Source organism: Anas platyrhynchos, chromosome 18 (assembly GCF_047663525.1).
Source record: "Anas platyrhynchos isolate ZD024472 breed Pekin duck chromosome 18, IASCAAS_PekinDuck_T2T, whole genome shotgun sequence".
NCBI lineage: Eukaryota > Metazoa > Chordata > Aves > Anseriformes > Anatidae > Anas > Anas platyrhynchos.
The window spans coordinates 10,871,095-10,885,031 of NC_092604.1; the positions used below are offsets into that span (position 1 = coordinate 10,871,095).

The 13,937-nt window shown below is 44.3% G+C and overlaps 1 protein-coding gene across 5 annotated transcripts in view; it reads right to left on the reverse strand.

The window, feature by feature from the left end:
- Positions 1-13,937, reverse strand: part of NUP188 (nucleoporin 188) — a 27,998-nt gene continuing 14,061 nt past the window's right edge. For all 5 annotated transcript variants that reach the window (XM_072025136.1, XM_027470636.3, XM_072025137.1 and 2 more), the window contains 21 exons: positions 13,466-13,599; positions 12,965-13,071; positions 11,997-12,203; positions 11,183-11,352; positions 10,766-10,835; positions 10,066-10,133; positions 9,668-9,863; positions 9,064-9,141; positions 8,613-8,698; positions 8,037-8,182; positions 6,671-6,852; positions 6,092-6,292; positions 5,336-5,428; positions 4,947-5,105; positions 4,056-4,193; positions 3,566-3,640; positions 2,661-2,870; positions 1,869-2,000; positions 1,666-1,736; positions 1,079-1,208; positions 1-854 (listed from right to left, as the gene is read on the reverse strand). In XM_072025136.1, coding sequence (XP_071881237.1) covers positions 684-854; positions 1,079-1,208; positions 1,666-1,736; positions 1,869-2,000; positions 2,661-2,870; positions 3,566-3,640; positions 4,056-4,193; positions 4,947-5,105; positions 5,336-5,428; positions 6,092-6,292; positions 6,671-6,852; positions 8,037-8,182; positions 8,613-8,698; positions 9,064-9,141; positions 9,668-9,863; positions 10,066-10,133; positions 10,766-10,835; positions 11,183-11,352; positions 11,997-12,203; positions 12,965-13,071; positions 13,466-13,599 — 2,824 coding nt within the window. In that variant the 3' untranslated portion in view covers positions 1-683. The remainder of the gene's footprint in view (positions 855-1,078; positions 1,209-1,665; positions 1,737-1,868; positions 2,001-2,660; positions 2,871-3,565; positions 3,641-4,055; positions 4,194-4,946; positions 5,106-5,335; positions 5,429-6,091; positions 6,293-6,670; positions 6,853-8,036; positions 8,183-8,612; positions 8,699-9,063; positions 9,142-9,667; positions 9,864-10,065; positions 10,134-10,765; positions 10,836-11,182; positions 11,353-11,996; positions 12,204-12,964; positions 13,072-13,465; positions 13,600-13,937) is intronic.

Below are 13,937 nucleotides of genomic sequence, written 5' to 3' on the forward strand. Positions count from 1 at the left end.
TGCTGTCTATAAAGGTTTTAATATCAGTATAAATAGGGAACAGTTACAAAAAATTGCAAGACTGGAGCAATGGAATTTTGACTTAAAAACCTTGAGTGAGGCCTTGCTCTTCAGAAACACACACAACACACAGACTGCAGGGTGGAGGGGAGGCGTGAGCACACATACACCATCTTGCCTTGAACCATTCAGTACAAAAATAGGAGTAGAAAGATGGTCTCTGAATTGCTGGCTGATCCCTAGGTTGTGCCTTAACTGGACTCTGACTGTGAGGGAGAGGCAGATTGCACCTTGTGTTACGAGCAGAGTTAATGCCCAGAGGGAAGTCTGTCCCCTCTCTCCATCCAGCCACAGCTGCCCCAGCTGGGAGGTACAAGCTATAAAAATAAAGGTTTTGACTCTTCAGCACTTGTACCTGGGCCAGGACGCTCCAGCAGGTGGAGCGTGGGCTGCTGAGTGAGGAGCCCCTCTCAGCTCTCCTTACATTCACTCTGCTTCTGCACCGCAAGAGTTCAACGGGATCTGGCTGCTGCTGTCACAGCTCGGTTCACAACGCTGCCCGGACCAGGCCTCCCTCCCGCCCCAGTCCTCATTACAAGCTCTGCCAACGGTGATGCCTTCTGTGGTGGACATGAATCGTTCTGGCGCAAGTCCTGCAAAGGGAGGCGGCGGCAGGATCCAATCTATCTCTGCACGTGCCGGACAAAGGCCTGCACGAGCTGAAACAAAGGCTCCTGCCCCTCAGGCCCCAGCTTGGAGGCAGACTTTCCCTGGGGAGAGGGAAGGACCCCGCTGGCAGGTGAAGAGGGACCACCACGGCGGAAGTAACGAGACAGGCTGGAGAGCAGGGTACTCTGAAATCAGAAGCACGCAACCAGTTAGGTTCTTCCAAGCACGCAGCCCTCTCCCTCCCCAAACAAGGTGGCACAGGACCAGCCACCACCGCGTGCAGCCTCGGATACCTAAGGCTGTCGGCTCACGCAGGGGAATGGCTGTCCTGGGCAGCCAAAGACAAACGACCTCTTCCCACAAGACAACTCAGAGCGAACAGTGAGAAGGGAAGGTACAAACTGCTCACCAGCTCAGAGCTGAGCTCCTGTTTCATTCGCTGCTTATCGCGGGGATGCACAGCCGGGTCTCTCAAGTACCGCACGGCCTGGGAGATGAGCAGGTAGAAACAGTTTTCCATTGTAAACATAAGCAGAGACCTGTGCAAGGAAACGCAGATCAGCAGGAGCCAAACATTCTAGGTTCAAGGTCACACGCCCTTAGAAAGGCTTCACCCGCAGAGTACATAAGACAGAACGCTGCTGCAGCTCAGATTTTGCTCAAGCAGTGATAGCCAAAAAACCACGACACCTACAGAGTATAAATCCCCAGTGACCAACAGGAAACTCTTGCCTTAAATTTTCTGATAAAAAAAGCTTTAAACAACTCTTCACCTGCATCTTCAGTGGCAAACTTAAAATGGGATGGCTTCACACAGCCTCCCCAAAACATCTCTCCTTGCTTTTTTGGACAGTCTCTGATGGGCTCCCTGAACTCCTTTGACTCAGAATGAGAAGCTCTGAAGATACACTAACACATCCAAATCTCAGTTCTGATCTGAGGAACACTGGGTTCTGTTCCTCAGCCATGACTAAATAAAAGGGTTAGAAAACTTACTTGAGGGTTTTGGTTCCCTCTTGCATATTCAGCCCTGCAGCTTGAGGGAAAGGTTCCTTCTTCTTATCCAGCTGCGGGGAAAAAAACAACATTAGAGACAGCAGATAGAAGGGAATAAATACTCCCATTCTTCAAAATATTAGTTGAAAAGTTCTCTGAGGTTACTGCAACAGCTGTGCTTTCCCAAACAGAAATGCCAGTACCTCTCCCAGCATGTTCAGGGCCACGTTGACCGTGGCAAGGAGGGTCCCAAAGGAAGGTGCCACATCTGAATCAAAAGCAGGTGTGGTGAAACTCAAAACAAAGAGCACGTTGAACTCAGCAAGGTCCAGTGACTGTGGAGAAAAGGAAAGAGGAGTGAATGACCCTTGAGGCCACGAGTATGCTACCGTCATGGTAACAGCAGTATTTAGTCCCTGTATCATACTTTTTGTATGAAGAACTCTAAGCACTGAGGTCACTTCCCAAATCTCAAGTGTGCAGCCAGAAGAGCAAAGAGTGCTCTGCAGAGTACTGCACACGCAGACCGTACAGCTCCCAAACTGTGTAGCTGTGTAGTCTGCCACCCGGTGGCAAGCTGAAGTAATGACTGCAGGTAAACGTAACCTGCAGGCAGCGCAAGGAAAAGGAAGTAACTATCCAGAAGAAAGCTTCAGGACACTGCCAGATTCGAGGATTACACCTTGCTTGTCTGCACTTGGAGACCAGCCACTAGGTCACACCTACACAGGAGAACTTCTGCAAAGACTGACAGGCTGAGCACACAAACCCAGCTGGGTTACTGGGCTTTTTTTTTTTCAGACCAGTGCCTGATAACTAAGGGGAACTCCTTGCACCCCGCTTTCCTGCTTTGTGCAGCAGGACAGCAGACAGATGGAGGGCGAGGTCACTGTCTCAAGCTGGACAGGCTGTGCCTCGCTTCATGGACCCAAAACATCACTTGGGATGCTGGAAGCTTCCCCACCCAGGTAGCAGCATCTCTCCTCTTCCCCTACCTGATCAAGGAGTATCTGGCAGACGTCGGGGGTGAAATGGCGCAGGGCAGCAAGAGATTTGCTGAGGATCTTTAAGAGGCTGTACTGCACCATGAGCAGTGCCTTCTGCTCTGCTGCCTCTGACTCAGGGCTGGGATGTTTGGAAGAGGCTTGGGGATTACGCTGCACTCGTGGAGTCACGCTCGATGGAAGGGAGTCACCATTTTTCGTCTGCAGAGAAAGAAAAAACTGTCTTGGACACAGGCGTGATTGTTTTGCACTAAGGCTGATGCTTTCAGGGAAATAAATGCAACAAACAAAATCAATGAGGAAATAAGGCACCCAAATTCTATCACCTGCTAGAAGTATGAGAATCTGCACTTAGTGTGCATCAGGGGAGGCATTGAATTCTAGGGAAGTTGCTGCAGAGGCTGTTCAGAGCTCACATTCTGGGAAAAGAACCCCTAATCATCGCACGCCAAGCCTTAGCCATGCTGAAACAGCACAGCAGTAGCAATCCATTACCTCCACCTCATATTCAACAAAGGATTCTCCAAGAAAAGAGCTCTATCTCTTAACCAAATTAAACCACATCAAGGACACCACATCAGTAGCGTCTTAATTAATGGCCCTACCGAACACTACAGCAATGCAGCTTTCCTGCTGCATTAGGCAGCTCTAAAATGATAACAGCACCACTCAGGCACTGGCTGCTGTTTCTTAAGGACTGGATTTACACAATACAGAGTTTGTAAAGTCTTCATTTGAAGGATTTCTTTTTGCTATGTAAAGATGAAAATCCTAGCTATTGACGATTGTTAGTAATCACTGCTGGGAAGAGAGCCTGGATATTGAGTAATATTTGCCATTTAATAGGGAGCATAGGTGCACAACACTCCTAACTTGGTTTAGGATCCCCATCTCACCTGTAGATAATGCTGGAGCATCTTGCGGCTGTGCAGGAGGGAGGTACAGGCCTGACACAGGTAACACAGATTCACCTGAAATAAATAAGAGGAAGAAACTTCGTAAAAGATCAAATCCCATCCTTTTATTGCCATTGGTGGAAGCCAGAAAAGCCCAGTTAAACAGAACAGTGTGACCGTAAAAAATCATGTGCTTTCTAGATTTCCCAGTATTTTCTCTGAGTCACCACTGGGAAATGGGAGTCAGACATGGAATTCCCCAGGTCACTTTTCCAAGCTACCATCTCTCTGTCCCCAACACATTTACCTTTCCTTACTCGATTCAGGACAAGGCAGAATCACGTTACAGAACAGACATTTAAATGACCTCAGTGATAATTCCTACTAAAAGAGCATAATAAAAAGGCAATGAAGTGCCACTTTCTCTTACCGCATCCAACTTCCTGCACTCCAACACAATTATTATCTACAGCAGTATCCTGACCCCTACCTGCATGTCCCTCATAAGCTGCGGCAGGTGGAAATGCCACTCCTTTGTGAAATTTGAGAGCTGGAGAATGAAGCCAACAGTGTGATCAGCCTCTTCTAGACAGGCCAAACTCTGTACTGTCCGTACTGCGTTCAGGCACTGGAAAGGACAGAGAAATACATCAGAACGGTGACAGCTAATGCAGGGAGTCCAGTCCATTCCCTTCTCTAGAAGGAAAAGCTGAAGGTCCAGAGATCTGCCCTTAAGAACAGAGAATGCTTTCACAAAAGTAGTCACGCAGCATATGGGTCAGAGACTCAGAGCACTTCATATTCTTATCCAAAGGTCAATGCATTCCAAAACTGTGCTGCCATATGAGAAGACAGTTATCTGTCTGGGGAGCCTGCTTCTGAACAGGGAACTCACCACCTGTGTACAAACAGCACCTGACACAACCCACCCAGTGCAGCTATTTCAGTACTGCAGGACACGAGAGCTCGCCAGCCTGAATGGCAACTGAACTCTGACTGCTGCATCTTCCTTACTTGAGCAAGGCTCTCACTCTCTTCTTTTCAGAGCAGAGAGTCACAAAGTGAGTTCCCATCAAACCTTCAATTCTGCTGCTGTGTTGAGTGGGTGTACTCAGCACCTGTAGCAAAGTTATAACACCCCCAAGCATGAACAGCACCAACAGATGGTGACTGCCCAGCTCTAACACCACCACAACAACCACCCCTCGCCTCACTGTATGGCTTGTAGGCTTTCTGCCTTCTCCCACTATTTAATTCTACTGTAAATCTTTCTGAGACACGAGCGATGTCTTTTCAGTGCTTCTACAGTTTCTGACACGTTTCCACTGCTATTTCAACAGAGAAGCCAAGCGAGCCATCACAGAGGAAGTACGTGACATACCTGAAGGATCCTCTCCTGATGGACACCAACAAAGTCCATTGCTTCCGTCAGGAAGTTGTATCTCAGCGTCTTAAGAAGGCGCTCCATCAGGGACATGGAGAGACGATACACACCAGGCCAGGAGGGAGCATCCAAAGACTTCCGAGATGAAGCAGATGTCTGAAGAAAACAGATGTAAGAACAAATGACCTATTTACACTGCTGCCCAGCATGACACATGCCACAGCCCCTTCCCTTCATTATGGAAGCCTCCACGTTCTAGGGGAGCTGCTGTCCTCCCACACCCCAAGGGCTCCTCTCCAGCCACAGCCTACAAGGCAGAGCAGGGCAAGCTCTCCTGGCACATTCCCACAAGCTCTCCTGGCACATTCCCACTCAGAAGCACTCACCTGAATGGCCCCATTACTGCTGAGCTGATACACGCTCAGGAGGGGCAGGCAGACACTCTGTGTGACACCAGCTCCAGCCACTGCTGCTGCTCCCTGCAAGGCGCAGAACAAACCACCATTAAGATCTGTATGCATCTCCCCTATGAAGAAAGAGGCTTCTTCTGCATTACGTATTTCTGCCCTTTGCACTGCCACCACCCTTTTAGAAAGCCTTCATCACACATGTCTATATTGTTAAAAATTCAGTATCGTGAAAAGCAACACTGTTCTTCCAGTAAAATCTGATCTGCATAACTCTACTATGAACTCTTTCTGTATCATCTGATTTGGTAAATACCTAATCTTTGAAAAGAGCTGGCTACGGAATTATCTTGCTTTCACCTTAAGTCCAACAAAAAGTTGAATTTGTAGTAGAAAAATAACATTTTATTGCAACTAATGAGAAACTAGGTTCCAACGTTTAATACTGCTTTAAATAGCTGGGATAATTTGCATTGCAAAAGAACATGTTGAGTAAAAGTGCCTGCTCTAAATTACAGGTCTGCTCTGGCTGGCTCAGCTCGTCCATCCTCGACATATCACTATCTAGAACAAGGCAAACTAAGCAGGCATACAAACAGGACCTACTGCTTTCTAGTCTCTAAAAATCCCTTTAACTATAGAACACTGTTCAGCTGCAACGCAGACAGAATAACAAGATATATGGCTGCAATTAAGATGTATAGCTCTGTGCTTTCATTTCTCAGCATATCTCACCTGTTGCGTCCTTGCTAAAGTCAGCAGTAAATGTAATGAGGCCTCTGTGAAGTGAAGGTTTTGCTTAACTCTCAGACTGATCTCCAAAGTAGCAAAAATTGTAGGAAGTACAGGGACCTTCCTAGTAATCTGTAGCCAGTAGTCTCCATCTTCATCAACTTCACAGAGCTCTTTTGCCAGATGCAGACCCAAAACACATACCTGGAAAGGAGAGCAAGGTAGAGGCTTGACATGTATACCAAGACAGAAATATATTTTGAAAGCATTTCACAAGATGATCTAAAGCTCAATCATTCTCAGAATTGTAAATTAAGGCACCCGGTGTCCCTTACACTCTGCAAAATTCCTCGCTCTAATAGCAGTTGTGACAATGCTCCTTAGGGCAGATCTGAAGGAAAGGCAGCAACAGTCAATTTCCCAGACTGACATGTGCCAAAAAGCCATGGAGTAATTTTCAGGTAGAAACTGCCAAAAGCTTCCTTTTTGGAGGCAGCAGGCTGTGAGGGAAAGTTGTTCCAAATATACACAAAACTTTTATTTAGAGAAAGACACTGCAAATCAGGTGAACAGGTCTTTTACCCCATCTCGCTGGTCCTTGTGTTTAACCCGGGAGACATCGTCTGTTTCCATGCTGTCCTTGTCATCTGCAGCATCTCCCAGGGTGAGGCTGTGCCGAGTCTGATCAAAGAGGGCAATGACCTCGTCTTGGAGTGTTTCACACACACTGAGCACCAGCTGGGAGTACTGTGGGATCTCATTCACTGTGACATTCACAGGAGAGACAACAGTTAACATGCAATTCTTGTACTTCGGTTTCCAGTTTAACTGATAACATCATCAGTACACCTTCCTTGAAGGCAGTATTTACTATTTTCATTTCAAAACCTACAAAGCAGATTGCCAGGAACTGTAACTAGGTTAGACGATTAAACCTAGGAGGATACAGTCAGTGATAAGATTACCACTGGAATAATAAAAACCATACAGTATTCCCAGGAAGTCAAGTAAGTTCATGACATTTCAAAGCACAAAGCAAGTACTACTATGGACAGATTATTCCGTAGCTGCTCACTGCAGCATTTCTTACCCACTTCTCCGGACTGCTGGTACCAGTCCATGCATGCAGCCTATGTTCCGTGAGGCATGTAAGTACTACGTTCTCATCAAAACCATTATAGGAAATTGCACCTCCTTTTACCACCATGATCGAAAATTCAAATTCATCAGCAAGAAAAATGTTTAAAAAATAAAATATTTCTCCTTTTTATTTATTTTCTGAAAGATATGGGCTTGCAGTGCCCAAGCAGTGGGACAAGGACTACGCTCAGGTAAGCTGACACACTCCTCAACATCACAAGTGCCTTTATTGCACAGCACAGAGAAATAGTGCTCAGATTTCACTGAGGGTCTTCAAGTACTACTGCAACATGAAGCGTCCCACATGTGACCGGAGTCATGACCGGACTAGTTTCTCCATTTTTATTTTTATTATTTTTTTTTTTTTTAACAAAATGTACCCTCTTAAGATTTTCTTGTGTTTGCGTTTGTTATCTCTAGCTAGAAATTACCATTAGGGTTTAAGCTCTACATTCAGTCTGTGAGATGGCAATACTGGGGGGTGCCTACCAAACCTGCCAAGCTATTTTCAAAAACACACAGCAATCCTACCTTCATCTCTATCAAACTGATCAAACATAGGGGTTATTGGTGGGAAAAGACAAGACAAGGGAAGACATGCATATTGTGACCAGTAAAACTAAAACTAGCTAAAACAAACCAGAAAAAAGCAGAGTCCCACAAGCTTCTCTACTTTTTCTCCTTTGTTTTATCCAGCCAACATCCTGCTCTACAGCTAGCATCACACACACACTGGAAACACGAGAGCATTAAGGTCTATTCAGCCACGGCAGCCGTGCTCTTGACACTTGCACGTACACCACCTCACCTTTCATCTCCTTCATTTGCAGCACAGTGATAAGAGCTGAGAACACTTTGGCTTTTGTTTTCTCCATCATCTGCTGATCTGCCTGTAGTATTCCCTCCAGAATCTGCGTCAAGGAGTTTATGATTTTATCCACAGAACCCAACTCGCTGACAACAAAAAGGGAGACCTCTTCAGATTAGACAAGATCCCTCAACAAATATACTGGCTCAACTGAGCTGTGTGGATCATAGGTTCTATGAGCCACACAAATAAAAACAGTTCCTCCAAGCAAACTTTAAGTCACTACTTGGATCTCACTAAAGACATTCCACAACACAGTCAGAGTGCAGGACTATCACAAAAGCTTTTTGATACACTTTTCACCAGCAAGCAGGAAGCCAAACCATACATTTATTGCTACAAGTTCTTTCAGCCACAAACTACAGATATTTGCCATCCCAAAAGAACAGTCCATGATAAGGCATCAATTTCCTCCCCAAATCACTAAGGGGAGCTCACTAGAACAGACACTCACACACAATCTTCTCTTATATTTAGCAGTGACTAATAACGATCCATGCAAATGCAAATACCTACCTCTTCCACTGCTTTAGCAGGATCAGAAGAAGGGTACATAGCATAGACCCCAGCTGCAGACAGGATACTGACGTGGGAACTAGAAGCTAAGAAGAAACATTACAAGAGTTAGAGGTGCCACTAGTTACATACTGGAAGTGCTCAGCCCAGTACTCAAATGCTGAAATGCTCAGCATCACCAAACGGCCAAGCTGCATCTTCAGCAGCTACCAGCGACTGGGGACCAGAGTCAGGACCCTCTGCAGAGCCACCCACTGATGACAAGAATGGCACATAGCAAATAAAGATTTATAAGACGCTCATCAATTCAGGAGAAAGACGTTGTTTCAGCCCAATTTCACCAGATCTAAAACAACCTCTGATGGCAAACAACTGCAGAAATAGAATTCCTCATAATATGGAGGAGATGAGCAATTGGAAAATTCAAGAACTAAGAGGAACAAACACCTACCAAAACCTTGGTTCCATTTAGCACATCCAGAAACAATTGCTGATGAACCGCGGAATCAGTCAGATGCATTATATCTGCCTAAGAACCACAAAGATACAGAGATCAACCACATATAACAGAAGATACACACTTTTTCCAGTCTAACATCTTTGTACTGTTTTGTTACTTTAAGAATTCACCAATTTTGTCATCTGCTAAATGATACGATTTTACAGAGCTCACTGTAGTGCATGATCAGTTAACAAAGTCAGCAATGGCTAATTTCCCTAGTGGGGTATCCCTGCCTCGCTTGATTCAACAAAATCTAAGTAATTCTATAAACCTGAAGAGAATTGCCATAAAAATAATAGCATATTGCCCCTCTCCGCTGAGAGGGGCAATATGCTCAGTTCTATTAAACAGCAAACCACTACCTACTCTAAATTCATACAATGCTTGTACCAACCTGTGTAGTAAGCATATATACAACATAATTAAAAGAAAAAAAACAGTGCATTTTCAGTGCAGCCTAGCTAGCCCTTAGAACTTGACACTGTGTTATTCAAAATGTTAATTTCAGATTATTATGAGATATAAGAGGAAAAAGTACAATGGTAGCTCTTACGTGGCTCGTAGAAATAATGAGCAGCATCCGCCAGGCTGAGATCAGCATTTGATACTCTGTCGCGGAGGCACAGCTGCTACCCTCTGTCTCTGCCACATGATATGCCAGTAGCTTCACATATTCTGACCAGTAACCAAAGCGCTTCTTGTTGGAGAAATTCTTCAGCGTGTCTTTCAGGGACTGATCCAGTGAGCCCCTGACCAAAGCAAGAGCACAAGATCAGCGTATTAAAGGAAAGTTACGTTCAGAAAAACAAACTTGGTAGGAGAAAGCTACTAAAATGTTATTCAGCAATGACTGCAGTATGTATAACTTATTTCACAGTTAATTTTAATAACTACTGTACGTTCTTATTCTGGCATACAAGGAAAGTAGAGAAGGGACTACCAGAGACTCACTTGACAACATAGTAGATCTCCAAGCAGATGATTTTCATGATTAACGCACAGGTGTCCAAGACACTGAGCTGCAAAGACAAAAAAAAAGCAAAATCTGAGCCCTTTGCTCTGCAGAGCGAGTGGAACTCTGATTTAACCCTACCAACCCACTCGCAGTGACTGATCATCCAGTTTTTCAGGAGATAGGAGAAGTTATGTCATTTGACCAAAGACCAGCGAGGATAAGGAAAAAATGCTGGGTTCAAAGCAGCAGTCAAACTGAGCGAGAGCACAGGCTCTTCGTAACGAAGAGGACAACTCTCACAGAAAAGAATGCAAAGAACCTAATCAACTCCTCTGGGATACCAGCTAGCCTGAGGTATGCCTTAAAAAAGATCTTCTATCAAACAGCATACACGGTATGGATACAGATACACCACATACAGCACACCTTCCATAGAGTGTTAACACAGGTGCCAGATAACATCTATTTTTGCTTCACTTGTGGAAAAAAAAAAAAGAGAACTTCAAAAGATTGTCCGCTGTTATACAGCTAGTCTCTGCAAAGCCAGACAGTGCATGCTTCAGCTGCTGCATGGTGTTTGAATTAGTTGATCACACTTCTTTTTAGAAAGCTGCGAGCACAAAGAGCCACAGCCACTCTCAGAAACCCGCTATGAGAAGAACATGCATCTACTCAAAATGAAGGCAGTTAATTCACCTCTGATGTTTCTGAAGGTGGAGGAAGGGTCCCAAACAGTGGATTGGTCAAATTTTCCCAAAACTTTGGCCTAAAAGATACATGCAGAAGTAGTATCAGTTATCTCCCCCATAACACATGCCCAGAAGCATTTTGACTGTTCCAAATGTCACAGAAAATACCCTTTAGTGCACAGCTATATAATCTTACATTTCCAAAAGAAACAGAACAACAGATATTTGCTTCTGAACACACACACGTGGGCTTCTCATCTTTCCCCAGAGACAGTACAGGTCAAGCTCAGAGCCCACAAACTGCATACTTTTACCAAGACACGCAAAGACTGGGATGCAATTGTCCCTGAAAAGTCTGGTGAACCCAAGAAAAGTGTTATGGAAAAAAGGCAGCAAAACACACTGTAGGAAAACAACAACTCACTTTGTCCTCAGAACCAGCATGGCACTATCTCGGCGGTCCTGCCACAGGGCATGCAGGAAGGCAATGGCAGCACGATGTAAGAGGGGAGGGCACCAGTACCTCTCCTGTTGTTTGGAGTCTATCAGCTCTAAGACTACTTGGAGGCAACTCCACTCCCCTAAGCTGAACTCCTAAAGCAAAAGGAAATGAGAGAGGTTACAGCTCCACAATGCAGGCACCTATTAAAGCAGAATGTGCTCAATTCCACTCAAAACACACACGCACAAATAAATTTTGAGTATGTGATGCAGAGACAAACTTTGTAAATGACTACAAGGAACGTGTAACGGGAGAAAAAGGATGTATATTTGTAGGGGTATAAAAAAATGAGCTAAGCTAAGACTTGGTAAGACCAAGTGCCTTATAAAAAGTCCCAACCCAAGACAACCTCCAACTGCAGCACACTAGAGACTGAGTGGGTATTCTGGAAAACTGATACCATCCATTGTGTATCAATCTTCCCACTGAATGGCCACTGTCAGGAGTCAAGAGAAAAAGTCACAGGTATCTTTGCTCTGACCCAGTACAGATGTTCTTATGTTAACTCGGTATCTTCCTTGAAAACTGGGGAAAGTTTGTCTTCAGTTGTAGGGAAAAGTGAAGCTGGGACAACAGCACATCCATTCATTGCAAGCACATGCTGAATTTACATTTATGTTAGGCACATCAGGCTACATATATGACCTTTTGCATTTTAGAGACCAATGCCACAAGACTCCTAGGAATATTACAATAAAAGACTAGTGAGTTCCCAGGCAAATATCTGCTCTTCTACCTTTGACCCATCGCTGCCATCCTTGACTTCCAAGTTCAGGAACAGTTCAATGAGTCCAGGCTGTGTCTCCACTGCAACGGTAAGGAATTCCAGTATCATGACCTTAATACGCATGTCCTCAATCTTGCTCTGCAGGCGGGTGAGGAAGGCATCACGGATAGCAGCAGCATCACTGCCAAGACAGGCATAAACAGACATGGGAGCAACCTGCAAGAGGAAAAAAATAAAATCAGAAAAAAAGGATAACTTCTCTATTCATAGAAGTGACCTACATTTTACACTGAGACTCCAAAATGTTTGACAGTGAATCTAGGAATATATATAAGGGAACTCAGAAGTAACAGTTATTGTCGTTAAGAAGGAAGAATCTTGCAAAGTGATCTAAATTTTCTTCTTTGTCAATTTTGCTTTATCTATCATCTGTTTGTAAGGGAGACCGGAAAGGACAAAGAAAACAGATTTTGAATAATGCTTCTTGAAATTAAAAAGAGATGGATTTAAATGCTTAAATAGAACTGCAAATACAATCTAAGAAGTATAAGCAGCCAAAAAGAGCATGTCTGAAAGGCAAAGTTGGAAACTCCTCTTAAAAACTTAAATTAAAGGAATTAAATTTAAGGTGTAGAAAGAGCATCTGAGGGTGTACCTTGAGAAAGTTTTTCAAAAAAGTGAAAATAGGTCAACTGGAGGTGAAAATATTCTGCAGGAAACACCCCACTCGTGAAAACTCTCACTGAAATGCAGAGAGACTTCTGAAACAGCACAGTATTGTGTTAAAAAACCTAAGGGCTCTTTGTGTGATACTTTATGTGCTCTAACATACAACTTTCAGTCCACGCTACCTTCAAATGACTTGCACTAAGCTCCCAGATACAAACAAGCCTGAAAATATCTTGAAAGAATTTCAGTGGTGGAATCAATCAGTCACAAGGGGAGAAGCAAAGGAGCTCTTGTGAGGCTCATCTTACCGTAGCCAGTCGCTTGAGCAGCTGGATGGCCAAGCGTGGAAGTGCAGGGTCATGCTTGTGGTAGATGTATTTGGCCAAGACCGCAATAAGGTTGTTTCCATGAGCACCTGAATTGAACACAGTTAAGACCGAAGAGAAAAAGCTGCAATAAGATCCAACTATTTAACAGAACTACTTTCATAACAGAAGGTGAGAATTAGGTCAGTCTTCCAGAAGACCAAGGCATGGTCCCAGTCAGATGATTACTAATGGCAGATGATTTACTATATTCTGTAACTACACCCATCCTATTACAACGCAGCAAAAAATTAGCCATGTTTCCTTAATACTAATGAAATTCCCTCGTGGAGAATAATGCCTCAGAGGATGGAGAATTCTCCCATCACTAGAAAGCACTTTTTGGAACCATCACAAACTCTGTTTGTAATGAGAAACTCACTGACTCTTTGCACGTAACAAAACCCACAGCTTCCCAGGGCATCCCCACGAGGAAATACATACCATGCTGAGTAAGGGCCTGCTCTAACGGAGACACCACGCTGGAGGGGGGCTTCAACCGTATGACGTTATTGGTAACCGAGAATGCCAGCTTAACTGTTTGTATCAGCAGCTGACCTTGGCCTTGTGTCTCATCACTGCATTTCAAAAATGAAAACAAAGTAATTGTGTCAACAATTGTCATTTATTATTTGCACAACATTCGAAGAGTAAATTCCATACTCTTGTCAGTCACAGGTTGTAAGACACTGTCATGTCACCATGTAACAGTTGCTGAAACGCAAACCCCAACATAAACCTTCTAACAACCCCAAAAGACCTTCCAGCAACCTTCCAATAAAGGTGGCCTCCAGGAAAGCTGGGGAGGGACTCCTAACAGACAGTTTTGTAATAGGACAAGGAGTAATGGTTTTAAACTAAAAGTGGGTAGATTTAGATTAGATATAAGGAAGAAATTCTTTACTCTGAGGGTGGT